This window comes from Triturus cristatus, chromosome 3_1 (assembly GCF_964204655.1).
Source record: "Triturus cristatus chromosome 3_1, aTriCri1.1, whole genome shotgun sequence".
Classification (NCBI taxonomy): domain Eukaryota; kingdom Metazoa; phylum Chordata; class Amphibia; order Caudata; family Salamandridae; genus Triturus; species Triturus cristatus.
Genome location: NC_140583.1, coordinates 456,847,962 through 456,870,366, shown reverse-complemented (window position 1 = coordinate 456,870,366; position 22,405 = coordinate 456,847,962). Strand labels below are relative to the sequence as shown.

The window sequence follows — 22,405 nt, the reverse complement described above, 5'->3', positions numbered from 1 at the left end:
GAGAGACACATTCAGTTTAAGGCCCTCTGAATCGCCCACCGAATTATAAACAAGCAGGGTGCTTCCTGTCTGTTTTGGTTCTACCCTACTACCCCACCAGGTCTCTTCAATCTGCTGATGCAAATTTGGCAGTGATCCCTCACATCAAGCTGGCTAGGATGGGAGGACGTTCCTTTCAAGCAATAGCTCTTGTATTTTGGAGCAACTTGTCTACACATCTACATAAAAGTTCCAATCATCTCTGCATAGGAAAGCAGCTGAAGACCTTGCTGTTTGCAGCATTGATAGGCCTTTGTTATTTTCAGGGTTCTCCCTGTAGAAACACGACAGCACTGGAAAGCCATTTTAGGGTAGACAACTGCTTTACAAATTAGAATAAGATAACATAAAATGCAACCATAGAACCAGCCCCTAGAAAGTGCAGCATTCTCAGCTGTAGAGCAAAAGCTCCAGCCTTGGAAGAGCTTTTAAAATTAGGTACAAATCTCAGAGTCATGTAATCCATGACCCCGTAAACGTAGGGTCAGTAATATTAAAACTTATCGGAGGCGAGCTGCTGCACTCCGGCAGTCCCCCTCCGTCCCCCTCAATGATTACTTTTTAAGGTTGGTGGTGCCCCTGCTGTCCTGCGGCCATCACAAGAGGAGTAAGAAATTTGCAAATAGCCGCTCCCGGGTCAATATGGGGAGCTCCCTCCCTGAAAGCATGCATTTTAATTAAGCGGCTCAGCTGCATACTTTCTTGTTGCCATCGACCTCATGTCATGCTGCTTTGCCTTTATTTTTTATTCTCAGTTCCACCAGGGTGCCCTGAATGCCTTTCTTTGTTGTTGGCATCCCAGGGAGCCCACCCCTTGTTCCCCACGGCTAGCTCTCTGCATGGGCAGCATTTGTTCCCCTACTGCGAGCAGGATGCTGCTGTTGGTAGTGGCCGCCCGCTCCCCCCAAACATAGGGAGAGAGGCAGGTCCACCACAGATCGGGAGAGTGTGTTGGCATTCCCCTGTGCTCCTTTACGCTGCCGGGGTCTGAAGTTGGGTTCCAGGCCCGTCTCTCTCTTTCTCTCTCTCTGGGGAGTGCCATGGCGCTCCCTATCCTTTGGTTAATTGGGGACTTGGAGTTGGGGTCCCAGAGCCCTAGATCGATGAACCGGCCAGGGAGTTGGGGTCTCCAGGCTTTCTGATCTCTGGGGAGGGGGCCTACTGCACACTCCCTCCCGGGGTTTAAAAATGTAACATTCTCCTTGCAGCGATCCCTTGATGCTGGCCCTGGCCCGCTCCAGGGGTTTGACGTACTGCGGCAGCAGAGCTCCATGTGCTCCACGCCTCGCTGACAGGGAGGGGTCCAAGGTCAAATCTTTTGTCCGTCAATATATCATACTCCGTTGGGCTGTTTTGCTCCATCTTTGGCTCATTCTGCTCCTGGTGGAATGCCCTAGCCTCCTGGTCTCTAAGGTGGCAAACTGTGCAGAGAGCTGATTCCACTGGCTCCCGGAGCCAGCCTTTCTCCTCTGGTGTTTTTCTCCTCTTTGGTACAGAAGTCCAGTTCTTCCTCTAACTAGTCCTTGGGAGGTTTTAGGGAACCAGCGTCCCTGCTCCTGGGGTGCGACCCACTGGTCCTGGGGATCAACTGCAGTCAGAGTCCTTAGTCCTGGTGGGCATCAGTGGGTTCCTACTTCAAGTGATCCATGGCTGCTCCAGTCCCAGTGTCCAGCAAAAAGCACAACCAAGAGAGCTCTCCCACTTTTGTAAGACCTATTTAGTGGGGTGGAAAGTTCTAAAAGCCAGACACCTTTGGCCAACCCTGGGGTGTCACATCACCTCCCCAAACCTGTCCCAACCCTCCTACATAGCCTGCTGGGACAGTTCAAAATGGTATCACCCAGGAGTCCCGTGTCACACTTCCGCTGGAGACTTCAGCTCTACCCTTCACTATCATCACTGCCAGGGCCTTTCCCACCAAAACCTAAATCGGAGCCCCCTCCTTTGTAGGCTCCAGAGGCCTGGGCTCACTCCTTTGTTCTGTGCACTCGGGCTGGCCCATTCCACCTCTCATACCCACCCTTTTCCTCCTCAGGAGCTAGGTGAAGAACTTTTGATTGCTTCCTTTGTATTGGAAGTCCTTTGTTACTGTTCCTGGTGAGAAATGTAATTAACCTGGCACAGCAAGGTAACAAAAAGCCTGTGCTCTGATCCCGACCTCATCCAGTGAGATATGACAATATTGGATAACCCATAAGCTGTACAGATCTCTTCTTCGAACTCTCAGATTTGAATGTAACGCACATGCCCCATCCAATTTTGATATGTCACTAGATTGTTAGGACAAAGGGAAGCGAAACTGAACTCTACGTTTTCCCCCTAACATTATAAGGCCTATCTCAGAACAGTATCTAATCCTGCAGAGTCCCTCTGCGCCAGGCTACCTGTACACAGTTACCAGACTGTGCACAACAGTAGTCTCACACGAGCAGCGCTCACATGATTGCATACACGTGTGCACACGTGTTCATGTATACCCACCTAAGTGCCCCTTACTGCATTGTAGCACCCTTATCTTAGAAGGCGGACACTGCGAGTAAACATGCACAGTCAATTTGCCATGTGATTACTCTGGGTGAGATTCATGTAGAAAGACTGATCCACAGTAAGAAGTACAAAACTGAGTGATGCAAAAAGCGTCAAATCTGGGCGTATTGAATGAGTGGAACCCATTTTGCAACAAGCCTGAAAACAGGCCGTAAGCAGCTTTAAGTGTAGTAAATATGTGCAGCATGGCCTCTTTAAAAGTTTCTATTTGCTGCCTATATTGCCTACAGACCAGAACATTTTGAGTAGCAAGTTGATGCAGTTGCGCCCTCTATGGAGTCTGAGAATGACAAGGAGTGACCAATTCCCACTATGACTTCTTCTGCTTCTTGTTGGACTTGCCAAAAAACTTCAACCGCAATTAAGACTTGCTGCAGGATTCTTTCCTTTTGACCGCAACGAAGACCAGCTGCAGGATTCTTTACTTTCGACTTCAACCAGTCGTTGTTAGTAGTCTTTTAATCATTGGCAAACTAGAGCTTCACCCCAGTATGGCACTCAGGTTCATCTGGGCGCAGTTTTCACAGGTCCTTGCGTCATGCTCCCACCATAGGCATACCTGGTGGGGGGTCTGCCACATGCATTTGTTTATAATAAATATACACCCTTTTGTTAAAAATCTTTCCAGCAGTGCGAAAGGATGTGAAGTGTCAAATTGCCCAGAACGGGTCTCACAGAGGATCATTTTATTCTAGGGTTGAGACACAATATAAACCGAAGTGGAAGAGGAGCAATGTTTTGAATAAAAACATATAGATAACGAGGAAAAAAGACTATAGTTTGTGGTGAGTTTAGTGAAGTTGTATACATTTTCAATTGTGTTTGGGTGTAGTATTATTTAAAGGGTGATCTGTTGGCAGTCTGGATGACCCTAAACTTTTGCTTGAGTGCCAGGTTTGATTATGGGCCAAATGTGGCTAAACTAAGATAGATCATATTTAGCAACGAGTTGAAAATGGCCACATAATTGGATGTGTGTATGCGGTAGGTGCTGAGTGGGTTATGGAAATGCACTGTGGATCCCTTGTTAGGTGCTATAAGTGCCAAAGGAAGGGGACATGTGTGACATATAGCAATGGATGTAATATATTGTCTCTTTGCAAATAGGTTTTTTATAATAATATAAGACTTGTTAGTTATGCAAATTGGTTTCATATGTATTTTGGAGAAATCAATTTGATGAACTAGTAAGTCTATAGAGAATATATCATTACTTGAACATTTGTTAATTTTAGCATCTATATATCCTGATACAGGTTCCAATGATTAATTTATATTGAGTGGAGTGAGCACAAATACTGTCTTGAAGAAGGTGGTTAGAATTTGTCTAATGCTGCCGAAACGAGCAGACACTCACTTACAGCTAAATTTGGAGAACATACCAGATGAGAGAGACCCATCATGTTTCTGTATTGATTGTTTATACAAATTAGCTGATGATTTTATGACATACAAAATTGCCTTTTGTGTGTTTCTTTGTCTCTCCCTCTTGTTCTTCTCTATGTAGTGGAATTTTTAATTATGTTGTATAAAAAAAAACCTTTAGAATCTTTGTCATTGTTTTATTTTATTTGTAGAGATTGATATTGGAACTTTATACATATTTTTTTTATAAAATTCATGATCCTGTGGCACTATGTATTCCTGCTGATGGGGCCATATGTATGGAAATGTGTGTATGCATTGATTGGTGAGGCTTGTGTTAACTGTGAGATATGAGTATGTGAGGTTGTGAGAAGGTGGAAAGCCAAAGAGAGTGTTTAACGATTTAACAACCTCTCATATTAGTCATCCAACAAGAGTTTTAAGTTATGAGTTCAAGCCCTTGGCACCTGCATCATCTTTTGTTGAGGGTGCTGATGATTATAGGGGTGATATTAATCCATATACTGAACTGAGTCCATCAGCATATTGTTCTGCTCAAGAAATATTACTCACCTTTCTTCTCTCTCTGATATTTGACATTTAGTTCAGAAGGGCTATGAACAGCTCCTTTGGACCCGCCATCCTCATCTTAATCATCTTCATACAATAAATAAGTGGGTGGAAGCGGTCACACTAGGGGAGGTATGCTGGGATATTAATAAGAGTCTTTCTGAATGTATTTTATTCCCCGCTGACAGTGACGTCGACAAAGTTGTTGACGACGTAATCAGCTGTTTCGCCATCAATGGTGCCATTGTTTCCTTCATCACTGTTTCTTTGCAACAAAGCGGTTGTCAAACTTGTAGTCAATGGTATCGTGTCTAGGTTGTCGCATATGTTACCATCGACAACGTTATCGGCGAGATAGTCAACTGTGTTTTTGTAGGCAGTTTCTTTGTTGTTGGTGCGTTAGTGACAGATTTCTCTGTCGGCAGCAGTGAGGAGGGCTATTTGCGGTGTAACACCAACTTAGAAGCAGTTTAGGATCTTGACTTTCTTGAGAAAACATCCTCTGTTTTATGTTTATTAGAGCACTCAGCAGATGGGCTATGTTCTCTTGGTGACCTATGATGTGTCTGTTTTAAAGCCTTTTTATGTAGTTCCTGAGGTAGCTGACTTTCTGACCTCTCCCATTTATGAGGTTTTTCACTCTAGTTTTGAAGAATCCTCACAGTCTCTTCTTACCACATGTTCCACAAGGTCTTAATAGTTTCTACTTTGCAGACTCTAACATTCTGTATAGTCAAATCTCTTCAATAGTTTAATTATTGAAGAGTGTGTGTGTGTATGTGTGTGTATGTGTGTGTGTGTGTGTGTGTGTATATATATATATATATACACACACACACACACACACACACATAGCTAAAATACGCTCTCTGAAGGAGTTAAATCTAGATAAACTGAGCAGAGGTAGGGAGGCTCCCATCATACGACATAAGCTAGAAATGTGAGGAAAGGAAGCCTCTGATGGGAGTTTCTACAGGGTGCTACAACCTGATTGGTTTAGTTTAGTTCTTTTTGAATGATATAGAGAAGATACTGAAGTGAATGTTTTCCATGCCTTCTAGACTATGTATAACACTGTACTGCTTTTTAGTTATACAGTGAGATTCCCACTTTGAAAACAGGTAATGATTCAAGCATGTGAATGTATGAAAGAGCCAATACTGGAGAAAGAAAGGAATTGACGATGGAGTAATTGGGTAGTGCTTATATGCGGAAGCACTCGTCTCTTCTGGAGCGGAATGACGTTGGTGCAGAGTCGCATGATGACACCTGTCAGTGCACAGGAGTACTGCTTTTAAGTTTCTGGATCCAGTCTGATGCTTGGAGGAATATTCAGAAGGTGAGGAATCTGTGGTTAGAAGTATCTATCAGAAGCTATATTTCTGTATTGCATTCCATGAATGGTACAGTTGTTTATGATGGGAATCTTTGTGTGTTGCCCTAGAACCACAAAGAAGTCGGCAGAAGGCATTTGATGCTATACACTTCCATATACAATAAAATTAAATGTCGCCATCCAAGCCTCTAAGAGGGACAACACACAGAACAGCTGTTGGTCTTTATTTTGGAAGCAAATTAATAGAGAAGATGTTGCAACATCTGAACATTAAATATGCTAGGACACGGTCTCATCTAAAACTGATACACAATATAATTTATTTGTTATTTTGGGCATGGAAAAATAGAACTTTTGCAAATTTTTTAATGCATTTAAGAAAATTAGCACTTTTGCCAGCCTAACTGCTAAAATGTGTGAAACATTTTAAAATGATACATATTGCTTTATAATGGCTGCAATGGAGCTCACACATGAAGGTTTGTCTTAGTAATATGTGGTCTGGCCACAACAATTGGAAATCATAAGTTTTTCCGTTCATACCGCCAGCACCATAATTCAGGAAATCAGTATACTCTTAACAACATTAAAGTAAAAGAAGCTGGAAATAATTAATTAATGTACGTCTAGTACAATATTGAACAATTTTACGAATTCTTTACTTACCCTCCCTCTCCAAAAACGGGTATTATTCGAACATTGTGCTGGATCTTCTCTCCATTTTTCCCTTTGACATAACAAATGCCTTCCCATTCCTATAAAATGCATGATTTTGAATGGTTAAATTCTTACCCAACACTACCTAAAACATACATGTAATCATCCAAAGATAAAACATACCATATTGAAATAAAAATATTGTGCATAAAGTCACTGAAGCATCCTAATGACTTCGATCTCCGAGACCTGCATGCCACAACAGGGAAGCAGGGTCCAAGTTACAAGTTCTTACAGAAACTGGGAAATACCTCTATTTATTGATAAGGTTTGGGTAGTTTTGGGCCACGCCTTTAGTAAGACAAATTTATAAGAACGTTTATGACCATCTAGGCTTATACTGACCCAAGAATATCCACTGACTAAGTACAATACCTACATTTGGAAACAAGCATTGGCATAGCCAATAGGTTTCGCCTTTGGGACCTTATAAGTGTTTAGCCATGCAACAGTTAATGTTGTTGCAGTAAGGATATTGTGCTGCATAACTAAATACTTATAAGGTCCCAAAGGCGAGACCTATTGGCTATGCCAATGCTTGTTATGCTATGGCATTATTCTGCTGGAAGTAGTAAAACTAATAAAAAGCGAGTATTACTTGTTGAATGCTAACATATCCACCGTTTCCGAGCTTACTTCGGTTATGAAATGATAAACGACTGCAGGGGGTGAGCAGTGTCACCATTTGTAAAGCTTTAAAGTACCCTGACTCTATACCACGGCAAATGCCTAGATGGTGAAGAGGCTGTGCAATGTGTTTGGGAACAAAGGTGCAGAAGCATGTGACCTTAGATAAATGGGTATCGAGATGCTGTGAGAACAGCAGCAGACTCTCGACTGTTTTGATCTTGCTGGGGTAGCATTCTAGATCCGTGTTGCTTGTACACCTAACAAGGCACACAGTTATAAGGGCTGAAAGAAGGAAGAGTTCACAATGTTAACAATGATATTTGCTACAATAGTGGCACAATCTGTATAGGTTTTGGATGGACAACAGTCAACCCGAGTAGATTTCAGGATTCATAGAAGAAATGCTAGTGACGGTCTGTGAGGTGCTGAAACACCGGAAGTTAGATAAAGAGCTGGGTGTGCCAAAAACGATGGTCTGGTGACTTAGGCCAGTGAGGTTTTTGACACTTTTAAATAGATGAAATGGCGTCTGCTGTTGGTGTAGCGCAAGAGCTGGCCACCCATGTGCAGCATCTCTCCGTGCACTGCCAAACTGCCCCATCGATGGTTTTAAACAATGCTCTGTAATTAACCAACCTCTTGTGACACCTTCTTGTGTATGTGTTTACATTTTTCCTGTTCCTGCACAGTGTATTGTATATAGCATTGTTTCCCTAATAGCTTCGATTCTTTTCCCAACACAAACTAGTACTGACCGTCATCAGTGCATTAATGCATGGCGCCCTTTGTCAGGATGCAACAATTCATCCTTCGATACTGATAGAGCGCCACATTATTCTGGAATTTGTAGGGGTGCATCATATTCACTGTTAGTCCGCACCCACATATTAATCGAAGTAGTTTAGGGGTGACATAGAAATGTATTACTAGAATTGTTTAATATGGGTGTGATTAGAATTGTAATGTTTTTATGAAGAGTAATGTCGTAGATCATTGCAAATGTATGTTTTAGTAAATGCATAATGTTTGGTTTTATGTAATGCAATGTATTAGTTTAAACGTGTACCATATTAAAGTTGAACGTGTAGTTTGCTTATTCACGCATAAAAAGTAATGAAATTAATGATTATAGTGTGTTTTAGGAGTGTGTTTAAATTGTGTGTAAAGGCCTGATCGCATATACGTTTGAAGAGAAAGGCCTGTTCATTTCTTATGTCAGCTTAATGCTGTGGGCCGAAGATGATTTCCCTTGGTAAAGGCTTTGGGTTTCAGGAGGAGGGAAAATCTTAGAGAAGTGAATACTTTTTCGTTCCCATGTTTCTGTTGCAGGTGCAAGGACATTTAGCTTGTTAGAGAGACTAGGTCTTTGTTTTGGGAGTTAGGATGGTACGAGAAGCCAACAGGGGAGTATATTGGAATTTACGGATAATACTTACAGCGGAGAAGGAGCCTAGGATCCAAGGTCAAGCTAACTGTCATTGAATGGAGTACAAGTTTCACTGGAAAAGTACTGGAAGAAGACCTGGCTGAAGAGGTGTGCCGAAGGGCGTGTTCTATGTTTTTGGGATTTTGTATTAGGAACAGTGCCCCGAGGGTGGAGCAGTTGAGGTTTAGGTGGGGAGCTAGAAGGAGCATCTTAGAATGAGCTCTGACTAAGTGAATGTACTTCTAAGGAAGTCTTTACTTCTGACTCCTTTTTACTCTCTTGCCTGGGAGGGAAATGCTAAGTAGGAATGCCACTTTAGAGATAGTGCAAGGATAGATTAACCGTTTTTCTTTTTTAGCTAATGACTTCTAATGTAGAGCTTGGACTAATCTTCGCACTTCTGATGCTTTTGGAATTGATTATTCTTCTTATTCTGAGTCGAATGAGACTCTTGCGTAGAATTTCCTTTGTATTAGTGCCCATTTACTTTCTTCACCTTATATTGAGGTGCTTGAATGTGCAGTTATTTTTGGTTGTAATAAAATCCTAAAAATTTAGATTCGGAGTCAGTGGTCCCTTGAACCTGAGGTTTGATTGTTGATTATGTACTAAGAATTGAATTTCTTCCCCTCTACACTATTTAGCAGATAAAAAGATCCTGGTGACCTGAGAAGATTCTTGGTGATGGTAAGGTAGACAAAAATCCGGCGTCATCAATACTCTCTCTCTCTTAAAATCATTCCCTAGCTGAAAGGTGTGTGATGCTCCCAGAACCTCGTTTTGTATAGAAAATATGGGCTTTTGCTGCAGAAGACACTGCGTTTGAAGACATCTTTCCTGTGAAGGGGTTTGGAATGGTGAATTTCATTAAGGGACTGAAAGGTTTGAGGTTCATGTTGAATTTAGGAAATGCCCTCTTTGGAGTAGTTTTAATTGGGTCTCTGTGAAAACATATTATTGGTGAAAAGACAGCTTCTTTTCTTCGGTAAATGGATCTGCAATTTGCATGTGTTGTGGTTCAAACTACTATCTCTACGGTTACACAAGTTAGAGCAATAGTCCTGAAGTTACATGCACCGCTCTCCTTGCTGCGGTTTTCTCACTCCTTAGATTGTCGGCAGAGGGGGGCTAACTGCTCAAGAGGCCTCTCTGTGAGCCGCACTCTCATGTAGGTGTACTCCATCACAGAGGTATGCTTCTTTTCCATCGCGTATAGCTCTCATGATAATGCTGAGACTCACGAGAAGTCGAGATAAGTCTGTCTAAGGTCTCAGGCTGTTCTGTTAAGACCTCAAACAAGCTTTACGCACCAATAGTGTCTTTCTGAGTTCAACTTCCTTAATGGCTTGTTTTTCGCAGGAGAGTGCTAAAACACAGATACTGCTTCACTCACTTAAGTAATCGGCTGTGTTGCGCTTTAAAGTTTCATGGAACTTTTCCTACTGGCATGAAAACCGTGATGACACAGCAAAAACAATAAGTAAAAACTACACTTGCGGGGTTAAAAACAGGATTCGAGCCACACTGGTTGACAGCATTGTGCAGGGGGTCTGTGGTGTACATAAGCAGTGATAACCAAGAAAGGTTGTTTACAAAGACCCAGTGTCCTCTCTCCATTACGGAACTATAATCAGATGTAAATAATCAAAGTCCACAAAGGCTGCATTAATGGACGACAAGAAGGCAGTCTCCTCTTGAACATAAAGAGACCAGCCGTGCCTCTATTAACAAAGCTCACCCCATACGCGCACTCGTTAGATTTTCTTCTTTCTGAAAAGCTACTACACAAACACTCTCCACCGTGCAATTATACAGATGAAAGAGACACCGTGAGTAAATCACGACCAATCACACCTATCTGTGGCAATGAATTAATGAAGGCATTATCCCAAAGCACAGAAAGCATATAAATATGGGAACAAGGTAACAAAAACAAAGTGGCAGGGGATCGATAGGAAAGCTTAATGAGATTAATGAGCCATATAACAGTAAAGGGAAAAAAAGATAAATTTGAAGCGCAAACGTGGGAGAGAAAGAGTAATCTACCCAAGAGGGAAAGCACAGTGACATAGTAATGGGCAGGTAGAGCGCGTCACTAATTCGAATGGAGGAAGTAAAGAAGAGTAACAGCGCGCCTACATCCAACTGCGCAATTAGTAACTTACTAGAAGAGAAGAATAGGGAGTGTAATGCCAGAGTAAGAGAAAAGATGCAACAGCATGAATGTAAATAAGTTAACCGTGTAAAAACCAACCCGAGTGGAGGAGGTACACACAAGTGACAACACGCATAAAGCCACTAGCAAAACTTTTGCCTTACTCGATAAATGGAGTGGAGAGAATAATGACAGCCAGCACATGGGGAACGTAGTGCAATGCTCAAACAAGCATTGGCCGCGCGAGAGACGCCATGTGTGGTGGGGGAGGGGGAGAAGCGGGAGTTGTGTGCGCGCGCGGCCAAAGCTTGGAAAACAAGCATTGGCCGTGCGACGCGAAAGTGAAAGCTCCAGATGGCGCCTCAGGCCCTGAAAGCTGCCGGCTGCGCGCTTGCACGCTTGTGTGAACGCAAACGCTAGGCCGTGTGGCAGCACTTTCAAAACCCGTACACTAAATGTCTCGGCCAGACCAGCGCATGTGCTGGATCAGGCGAGACCTAAAAAGGACCAGGCTATGGTTATCACCACCCCTCCTTTAATATTGCAAGAGAGTCACCCTACGTTTGACTCAGACACTCGAAACACATACACCTACAGCATTAGCTATTAATACTAGGATAACTGTGTCAGTCACTACACAGATGAAATATTACTATCAGCAATGAAACTCAAGGAATCCTCTGCTCCATTAAAGGAAGTTACGACATCTAGCGTTATGGTTTTTGTACACAGGATTACTTTACAAGTTGTTCCATTTTCTAGGAATTGCTTCATAATTTGTTAGACCTGGCATCCTTGGCAAGGTTTTTCCCCTAAATTTTGCCTTCAGACCTCCCGCTTTTGCTGGCCTTAGTACTCGGCCACTTTACCACTGCTAAAGTGCTTGTGCTCTCTCCTTAAAACATGGTAACATTGGCTTATACCCAATCAGCATATTTAATACAATCCCTAGTAAAGTGGAAATACCCAGCCACGGGCCTGTAAATTAAATGCTGCTTGTGGGACTGCAACGCTGATTGTGTCGCCCACTTAAGTAGCCCCTATAAACATGTCACAGATCTGTCATTGCAGCCTGTGTGTACAGTTTTTAAACTGCCATTTCGACCTGGCAAAGTAAACATTTTGCAGGCCCAAACATTACATTTTAATGCATACAAGTCAACCCTAAGGTAGGTCCTGGACAGCCCCAAGGGCAGGGTTCATTGTATTTAAAAACAATGGGCATATACTTTTAAGTTTTATATGTACTGGTAGTGAAAATTTTGTGTTTCACTACGGAAAGGCACACCTCTACCATAGGATACCATTGGTATAACCTTATTACATATTAAAAGTGTAATTTCTAAAGAGGAATAGTTACCCTTTCATGTTTTATGTCCCTGGAATCAACATTTAAAATCCTAACTTAGGATGAAGTAGGATTTTAAATTTCAATTTTGAAAAATCCACATTTAGGAAGTTAACACTGAAACAATGTCCCTTGCCTGAAAAAATTTCAAGCACAAAAACGTATTACATGATCACAATTTTTAACTAGCATGATCACATTGTTTTTCGCAATTCATCTTCAACATTTCTCTTAAGATATTTTACATATCATATCCACAAATAGCATACACTTCAATTAGTGTCTGATATACTTAATAATTTGACATCACATATTGGTCTTGTACCAATATTCAAATTATATATGTGCAAAACAAAGAATTCAAAACAAACCAACAATACTTGTGATTCATTACAATTCACCAGTTCTCATTACTAAACGTAAGGAGTGACACATTTTCAATAGTTGATATTCCTAAAAAAAAAATCAAGCATTAACAGGGGTTGTAGCAAATCGTTAATTACACCAAGGAGAGACCCCAGTTTTGAGAGTTATCTCCACATGAAGGTTAGTTCATTCAACTGCCTAATACAAAGTGTTGACGCGTTTCAAACCCAGTGGGTTTGGGGTCTCCTCAGGGCCAACAACTAGGAAGGGCTGTGAACAGATAAAAAATGGAAACAAAACTATTAATCTTGTGGGATATTTGATGTAAATTAGTCCCCTCATTTAATTTTACCTTATTTTCATATTGTGCCCATTTTTTCAGTGTTTGGACATTTATTAAACTTCTAAAAAAAAAAAAGCAGTTACTGGTCATTATTTGAGAAATCGATAAACAATTTACTGACTCTATGGCGCATTGCCTGAATGTTAACATTGGCCTCCAGCTTGCAGCTTTTTATATCAGTATTTAATGATGACACAATAGTTACCAAACAGGCCGATGGTTGGGGAGCGGAGGTGATTAGGTCCAAAGAAAATTATGTTAAATAAGCTCATAGAAAAGTTCTAGATCAAGAATTTTACCAAACAAATTCCAATGATCCCACAATGTCTATACAAGGAGAAATGTTTGGATTGCTTCAAGAAGTCTTTGCCCCCATGGAATTAGAATTTCTTAAAAATCAAATCCGCACATCCCACTGTTGTACTTCCTTCAGTAGATTCATAAAGATATATTAATCCCCCTGGTAGGACCAATCATCTCAGGTTGAGATTCTTAGTTGGAGCCTATCTCACAATACATCGATTCTTTTCTCTGACTTTTCATAAATTAAGGGCAATCATACCTGCGAGACACCGCTGATTTTATCAATAAAATCGAAGGCTTGAGATTTGACTTCAATACACAATGGTTTGTAACCTTCAACGTCGTCTGTTTATACACCCAAATACCACAGGACGAAGGCCTGGAAGCCATAGAAATATATTTGGAAACAAGATACAGACAACATCCAGTTCCTACCAGATTTATTCATGATCTGCATATCTTGCATTGAAAAGGAATTACTTTAAATGTTATGATAAATTCTTCCAGATCAAAGGGACTGTGACAGGGTGTTCTTTCACCCTTGAGATGATGATCCTCTACATGGCCCAATTTTAAGAAAAATGTATACATAATAACAACCCTTTCCAGAACATAGTCACAAGCTAAATAAGACTCATTGACGAAGTCTTTTCCATTTTGACAGGCGAAGAAGACGCTTTAGACCAATTCCACCAATGGTCGAATAACAAAACACCGGACACAAAATTCAGCATGAATAAGGACAATAACGTAATTACCTTACTAGATGCAGAAGTCAGAGCTTCGGAAGAGCAGCCAACCACAACTTTGTATTGAAAACCAACAGATAAGAACGATACCTTACATTATGAAAGCTTGCATCCACCAAGCCTTAAAGATAATTTGCCTTTATATAATTTTTAAAGATTCAACCTAATTGCCTGCAGAAAGAGGATTATTTCCATCATGCCACAATTCTGTCATTAAAATGAAAGGAAAAAGGGTATCCTCGCAAGATTGTCAAAAATTCATTAAAGCCAGCTTGGTACGCTCCTTGAGAGAGTCTGCTAGAGAAGAGAGAAAGAAACTGCCAGGAATGGCTTTTATGTGTCTCTACATATTATTTTCAAACTAATCACTTCAAAAGAATCATACAAAAAACAGCATCTGTTATCAAAACTGGATAGTACACTTGAGTGGCCTCTATTTGCACACAAAAAAAACTCAAGTGTTGGTAAACATCTTGTGCGGGCATATACCACCCCTCTATCAATAAAAAGTAACCTGAGACAACATTGGAAGCCACCTCCCCTTCAAGGGCACCACAAATGTGAGACATGCGTTGCATGCAACAAAACAATCGAAGGTTCGGAGTTTATTCTGGACAACATAAAATAGAAATACACAGCATTCTTGTACAGTAAGATGAAAAATGTAGTGTATGGTATAGTTTGTGCATGTCAGAAACTTTACATAGGATAAACTAACTAGGCAATTTGACAGCGAATTATACAACATAAATCAAAAATTCACCGCAAAGTAGTTTAATCTCCGCTGGTGAACCATTTCCCCAAAGGAACCACACTGAAAATGATTTCAACTAGATGGTTCTGGCGTTTATTCAGCCCAACCCTTGAGGTGGTGACTTGGATATACGCTCAAATCAAAGAGAGGCCTATTTGATTTTACGATTAAACAATGTAATCGGCAGATTAAATGAGATCCAAACAATGGGAAAAATGTAACTCACAATACATATTTAATGAATCTTTTATGATTTTTTGAGAAAGATATATATATGAATTCAAACAAACTTTATTCGGCGATCCGCCATCAAAGTTCATCCAAAATCACGTTATAATAGTTTAAATCTGTATATCGAATTAACATCCAATATAAACTAGAAAAAAGTGCATAAAAACAAACCCAATACAAATAACAAAATATGTTTCAAACTAGTAGCAAAACATAGGAAGAAGCCAGAGATCTAATGAAATAAAAGCCAAGTCAAGGTTCTTTAGCAATTTGCAGCAACGCTTGAAATGCTCTTTGCCTAATCCTCCACAACGCAAGCAGAAACCGTGAGACAACAAATACCACACACTGGCTAGTGTCTGTTTTTTTAATTCTCAGTGCTTCTTTATGCTCCCTAGCCCCAATGATCCGACAGAGGGGTAACAACCACTTTTTCATAGCACTATGCGGGGCAAAAAAATAGAACGTGCTCAACTGTTTCATTATGATTAGTGCAAGCTGGATATTGCCGATTTCATGGCATTGTTTCTCACCCCCGAACTAGCTGTAAATGATGAAAGTGGCAAGGTCCCATATCTAAATTGCAGGTAGAGCTTCCTGGCAGTAATAGCCTCTATTTCTTCTAGGAAGTGCTCAACCTCCAAACCATCCTTTAGCATTAAGAATGTTGAAGTGAAAACACCCATACTAGACGGGCTTTGTAATGGCCCCAATTTATATTGCAGTAGGCCCTCTTGATTTGTTATTTGGAAATCGCATGGGCCTCCAAAGGAACATCCCACAATCGCTCAAGCCCAATGTTTGGAAGGGTCAGCCTCACGTGACTGAATGGCAGGAGGCCTCTGGCACCTGGCATGCATTGTATCTTGGCTAGGCCAGACTGATAAGAACCCAACTTGATGTGGCCCAAAACCTCCTCCAGTACAGAATGGACCTTACATTAGCTCTGTCTGAAACATTTTTAGCCCCATTTCTAGCCTTAGGGGGGAGTAGCCGAGTTTTAATGGGAAGGCCAGTCAGTTGGCGTATAAAGAGTTTTTCAACTGCAACTAAGCTGGGCACCTCTCTATGTCCCACAGCTTGAGACCATACAGGGTTGATTTTAATGACTGATATTTATAGACTTCAAGTGCTGGTAAGATCGGGCGGAGTTGAGGACCCTTGTCCTTCTTCAGTATTACCCCTGAAGTTTTCACCAATCTGAGTCTACACTTTGCGATATCGGTTTGCCAATTAAAGTGTTCTGTTAAAGTACGACCAAGATAATCGACTGTGAGGACTTGCTCCAGGGGGGAGCCTCTCAGCATAGAATTAGGGCGAGTGGAGTAGCAAGGCTTACAAACCATGTATTTGGCTTTGGTGATATAAACATCTAGGCCCCTAAGCTTGCAGAAACAATCAAATCTATCAAGGAATTGTTGTACACTAATAGGAGATTTTCGAGAGGAGCAACATATCGGCAAACATCAGGGCCGAGACCCTGACGTTTGAGCGACATGGTGCGTCAGACATGCAATGTTCCACATAAGCTACCGAATCATAAATGAACTGCGTGAATAATATGGGTACAAGGACACATCCATGTCTAACCCCTTCATTTACTGGGAACGCCATTCCCCCCATCTGCCTTGTGTGAAGTTATTGGCATGAATTCTTAGGATAATGTTCAGTAAATATTGTGGAAACCCTATGTTAGCCAAGATCTACCACAACTTATGACCAGAAATAAGTTCAAACGCTGAGCCAGGGTCAACAAACACCATATAAAGGCGCCCATCTCCTAGGTAGAAAAACTTCCAGTACAACTGCTGGAGACGAAGGACATAATCTACTGTACTGGTGCGTTCTCTGAAACAAGCTTTTAAAGGGGTTAGCATCTCTCTAGCAGTCATCCAATCTTGTAATATTCTCAAAATAACCCTTACAAAAGCATTTGCGTACTACCAATTAAACTTATTGGCCTGTAATTTGAGGGAAGATCTCGGACACCATTCTTAAAAAAGGGGGTTGATCTCAGCACCAGCCCAAGTGGGCAGAATGGGGCATTCTTCCAAATGGCATTAAATATTAAAATGAAATAGGGGTTTCAAACATCAACCCCATCCAGAAAAGGGTCCCCTGGTATATTATCTAGCGATGGGGCTTTATACGGGACGATCTTCTTAATCGCTTGCTATTTCCTTGTGGGTAAAGCCTATGTCATCCAGTATGACATATGGCAGGCTAGAAGAGCCTGTCTTGGATACTGGGCTGATGGAACTACCAATGCAAATATCCCAGGGAACCTGCTCAAGAGCTTTTGTCTGCTCCACAGAGGAATACAAGTTGGAAAAATGTGTAACCCAATCTGACATAATATGATTTTTGATGGGCAGAACCCTTCAATCGTGCCAGTGTACACAATATTACAAAAACTGCTGAATCACCCCTTTTTACCACTATTAACAGACCCTCCCATTTCCTGAGTTCCCACTCTCTCTTAGCTTACTGCATGTCTTTTTTATAAGCCCCTCTTGTCACTAGAATCAGTAGTCTATCGTGTGATTTAATAGCACCTGTTAATGCCCCTCTACGTCTTCCAGCAGGGCAATTAGACTTCACCAGAAAATACGATCCCAATCTTTCAAACAGTTGGATTTGAATGTTACTGAGGTTGGTCAAAAACTCCCTCTTTTCCAGTGGCAGGTCTGAAAAAAGGTATAATTTCCCCTATTCCATCAGCAACCAATGTATATACCTCTGCTACTGATTTCTTAGATTGGGACAGCATGCTCCACTTGATCCTGCGTCTGTTATTGGTCAAAACTAGGCTTCTATCAAACGTCTCATCACAGTTCTGCGAGAATTAGCAACCTCAAGATTAGCACTTACGCATTATGGTCACTGTCGTGCAGGGTTTGGCGGTATGACAACCATGTCAATTAAATGGGACCAGAGCCAAACACCTAGCAAAATATAGTCTAGAAGACTTGTGTTCTGTGGCCAATTAAACGTGTGGCTGCCAACTTAATCAGAGTTTGTCCTGCCATTGCAGGCTCTTAGACTCTGGTTCAATGTAAGGGTATTGAGTTGTAGAGCTAAAGGGGATGATTTTTTTTTACAGGAGTGATTGCTAGCTCTGGTATGGTCCAAAGGTGATATTTCTCAGTTAATTGTAATTTAAAGTGGGCATCGAGAGATTCAAACAGACAATTAAAATCACTCCCTACAATCTTAACAGCTTCTGCTAAATGTGCAGACAATTCAATTACTTCTGACTCTAATTTGTTTCCCAAGGATCTGCAGTAAACATTGTAAATATAACAGATCACCTTACTCCGCAAGGTCAGGCTGAAACACAACAGTTTTTGTTAACTCAAATTACATTTCTTAATATTGCACAGAACAGTGGTTTTAACCCATATTGTGAGCCCCCCGCCCACCTGCCTCTCCCTGATGAAACAGTCTCCTTCCTATACGAAGTAAACCCAGAAAAATGCAGAGGGCTAAGTGACCAAGTTTCTTGAAATAAACATAGGTTATGTGCATCAATAAAAGTACACCATTCTGGGTAAGAAAACTTAAGCAAAAGCCCAGCTACAATCCAGGAAATCACTTTACAAGTGGAGGCATTGTGAACATTTTCTATTTGCTCACACTCACTATCGATATCCCAATGACCTGGCCCGTTCGAGTCATTCTATATCTGCCAGCACATCAAAACGATTTTAAGTTTGTATCCTGCTTTCAGTGGCATTACATGTACTTGGAGCTGCTGTCATTGAAGCTCCTCTCTGCACCCAATTGCTGACCTAGAGGAGTGAGGGCCTGGTTTATAATAATACCCCAAAGGCAGTAATACAATATTGATATTGTCTAACTGCTTACTCATGGCCCAAAAAGTAGACTTTGTACCGTGATCTAAAGTTGACAATAATACAATCTTTTTGCGGGTCCATGGGCACAGCACCTATCCAGACCACCCTACTTGTCAGCAAGATATTATTTGCCATGGAAAGCGGAATGTTTCTATAGCATCCCAGCTAGTTCAAGAACTTGTTGAACAACTTGTCCTGAGACTCCCTTTGGTCCATTCGCAGTCAGCGTACATTCGAAAAGGATTCGCACGTACGGACAGGAAGCTGGGGGTAGATTTATCACTGGCTGTGTCGTCAATTGAACATGCAGTTCCCAAATCTTGGAGAATGTGGGTAGAATGTGCCTTTGGTTGGGCTTGACAGTTTGAATTAAGAGTGCAACAGCGGCTTTTTAGCTTGATGCTCAAGGTGTTAGGACCTGACCGTGAAGAATCAAAGACAGCTCTTGGGATCGATGTCAAAGCTGAGTGGGGGCAAAGCCCTGAGGAATTATTTTGTTGTGTGGCTTGTTCCACCTTTTTACCTGGATTTGCAGCATCTGCCATACTGGGGCCCAACATGGCTAATTCCCATGATTGTTTGAAGTTCGGCAATATTGATAAATAGCGTCCAACCATGTAAGAACTGGAGAAAATTCTGCCTGCAAAAGATTCTTTACCTTATCTAGACAGCCCTCAATCTGGCCCCTTACCTTGGAGAAGTCTAATGAGCCCCCAACCCTTTTCTCCAGTGATGGTGGGTTTGTCTGATGTGTGGCTGGTGCTGCAATACAGCATGGTGGGGAAAAGTTAGTCTGTGCGGCCATTTCCACTGCTTGGGGCTTGGTTGCCAGTTTCAGGCGCTTGAATACTGCAGGGGGATGCAGACTGTCCATGGGGTAAGAAACCACAATAGGGTGTACGGGGCCTGAGATTAGCACAGCATGCACGGTATGCAGCGCTTGTTGGCCCCAGGTGTTGACAACTAGCAACAGTCATCCGCTTGAATGTTAGACCTGGCCCCTTGGCGTGAGTCTCCCTTCCACTTTTTCTCACTGTGCCTCATGTGTTTTGCTGGTGTTAGCTGCTCAGAGCACTGTGCCACTGCCAACCAGTGCAAGTGCTCCCTATTTAAAATGTATATGTTAGTTGGATTCCATGATTGGCTTATTTGGTTTACTGACACCAAAAGTGCACCAGGAGTGCCCAGGGCTTGTAAATACAAATGCTGCTGGTGGGCTTGCAGCACTGGTTGTGCCACCCACAGAAGCGGCCTAGTAAAATGTGTCTAAGGTCTGCCATTGCAGAACCTGAGTGCAGTCTGGTACTGTAATGCTGACTGGGCAAGTGCACCCACTTCCCAGTCGCTATAACTTCCCTTAACTTCATATTAGTCACCCCTATGGTAGGCCCAAGGGCAGGGTGCATTGTAAGCATAAGGTAGGACAAGCCCTGATGTGTGTGGCATGTCCTAATAGTGAATTACAGCCATTTTCGTTTTTCACTATTGCAAGGCTACCTGTTCCAATAGGCCAGAATGGGCTTTTAGAATTGTTACATCCTATGATCCTAACAGACCCAGGGAACATGGTAGAAAATCGAGTTTAGTATGCCTGAACTCAGAATAACAAAATACATCTTTTAGTAAAGTTTATTTTAATATTCGGTGTTTGAAAATACCACTTTTAGAAGTTGGTATTTGCTTGCCTAACCATTTCAGCCCGCCTCTGCTATGATGTGTATCTGCCTGTCTGGTTTGTGTGAGTGACAGGGCTGGGGAAACCCAGAGGGGCAGGGCTAGGTAGCCTGGTGGTGAATAGAGAGATTGACATCCAGATGGGTGGGAGGAGTGCACCTGGACTCTGAATAGGGCTGTGCTCTGCCACCACAATGCTGGTTCCACCTCCTGTGGAGCGGCTGATGTCTCTGCCCTGCACCCTGAATAGAAAGTCAGTCATGTCAACAAAGTGCTCAGGAACTGGTTTGGACTGGGCAAAGGCCCCTCTACCCCAGAGGAACAAAGGAATTAGGGGTATAAGTATTGGGACCCTTCTCCCAAGAAATTAGATCCTGCTTGACAAGAAGAACCTCTGCCTGAGGAGAAGAAACTGGGAAAGCTGTAAGGAGGAGTACTGTCCCTGACCTGGGGGATGGGCCTGCAGTGGTTGCCTTGCTGCTGAAGGAGAGGAGAAAGACTACAAAAGACTTTATTTCAACTTGTGCTTAAAAAGATCTCCAAGGGCTTGGAATAGAGCTTGCCTCCTGCTGAAGTCTCAGGAACAACAGACTTCACTCCCCAGCTCCCCAGAGTTCTTTGGAAGTGCCTGCTGCTGTTGTTGGGCCTTCTGAGGGACTGCGTATCGCAAGGAGCTGGAAGAGCGACTCAAGAAGGAGAAGCGTGCCGCCGTCGGAGCTGCTGTCGTCACATCTCATAAAGTGTGTCGCTGCTGCAGCATCGCATCGAGCGGAAGCGTCTCGCATCATCCAAGAAGTGTTTCGCAACGCCGAAGAAGCGTGTCGCCATTGCAGTCATCGTAGCTGACGCATCGCACCGCATCAAGAGAAGAGTCTCGCATCGAGGAAGAAGCGTGTCGCCATCGCAGCCATCGTAGCTGTCGCATTGCACCGCACCAAGAAAAGCGCCTCGCATCCACGGAGAAGTGTGCCGCCGACGGAGATGCTGAAGTCGCATCCCATAAAGGGGTGTCGCCGCTGCAACATCGCATCGAGCGGAAGCGTCTCGCAAACGTCTGAGAAGAGTGCCGCTGCCAAGGCCGCTGTCGTCGCATCGCGTAAAGGGTGACACCGCTGTAGCTGACGCATCGAGTCGAGTCTTCTCGCAACATCGGAGAAGCGTAACGCGTCTGGAAGATCTTCACGTCTTTATTTCTTTGCACCAAAAACTTCATCGCATCAACATCGTTGCAACACTTTCGTTGCTCTGCGTGTCGCATCTAAAAGGTACATTGACTTAAAGTGTCGCATTTAAGAACTTAAGAGAACTAAGCAAAATTCTACCATCTAAAGTAACAGTAGTGTGTATTTTTGTCATTTAATGGTCTTGTGGTAACTCTATATAAAGAATCCTTATTTTTAATATAAAACCTGTGTGGTGTCCATTTGTAGTATTGTCACTGGGTTACTGTATGTGTTCACAAATGCTTAACCTATAACGCTCTGAGATAAGCCTTGTCTGCTCGCACCAAGCTACCTAGAGGTTGAGCAGGGGTTATTTTAGGAGTGTACCCCCTTACCCTGACTAGAGGAAAGGTTCCCTGCTTGACACAAGTACCTACCTGTGCCAACTAGAGAACCCGGATTCTAACATTGGTGGTCAGCGGTGAGGATTCTGGACTTGCATATGTGACTCATGTACAGTGATTGGTGAACACTACTTAGTGAGTGCAGACCTTAACGCAACAAATACTTGTTGGTAGATTCTTTTTGGGACTTTCTATTTTTGAGTACGGTCAAGCTTAACCATGGTGGAGAAAGCAGCATCCATAGTCTCTGTTAATACTGAATTTGAATGGGAAGAAGAGAAATTGGATAGCTACACTGCCAAGCAGCTGAAATTCTTCTGCAAGAAATTTAATGTTTCTACTACTGGATGCAAACATAAGGCAGAGTTCTACAAGGCGCTGAGGGCCTGGGTAGAAGCAAGGAATGACACTGATAATAATAATGCAGA

The 22,405-nt window shown here is 42.4% G+C and overlaps 1 protein-coding gene across 6 annotated transcripts in view; it reads right to left on the bottom strand.

The window, feature by feature from the left end:
* PDE8A (phosphodiesterase 8A) overlaps positions 1 to 22,405 on the bottom strand; it is a 2,267,087-nt gene that overhangs the window by 897,723 nt on the left and 1,346,959 nt on the right. For all 6 annotated transcript variants that reach the window (XM_085644266.1, XM_085644269.1, XM_085644268.1 and 3 more), the window contains exon 9: positions 6,524 to 6,612. In XM_085644266.1, the coding sequence (XP_085500392.1) occupies positions 6,524 to 6,612 (89 nt within the window). The remainder of the gene's footprint in view (positions 1 to 6,523; positions 6,613 to 22,405) is intronic.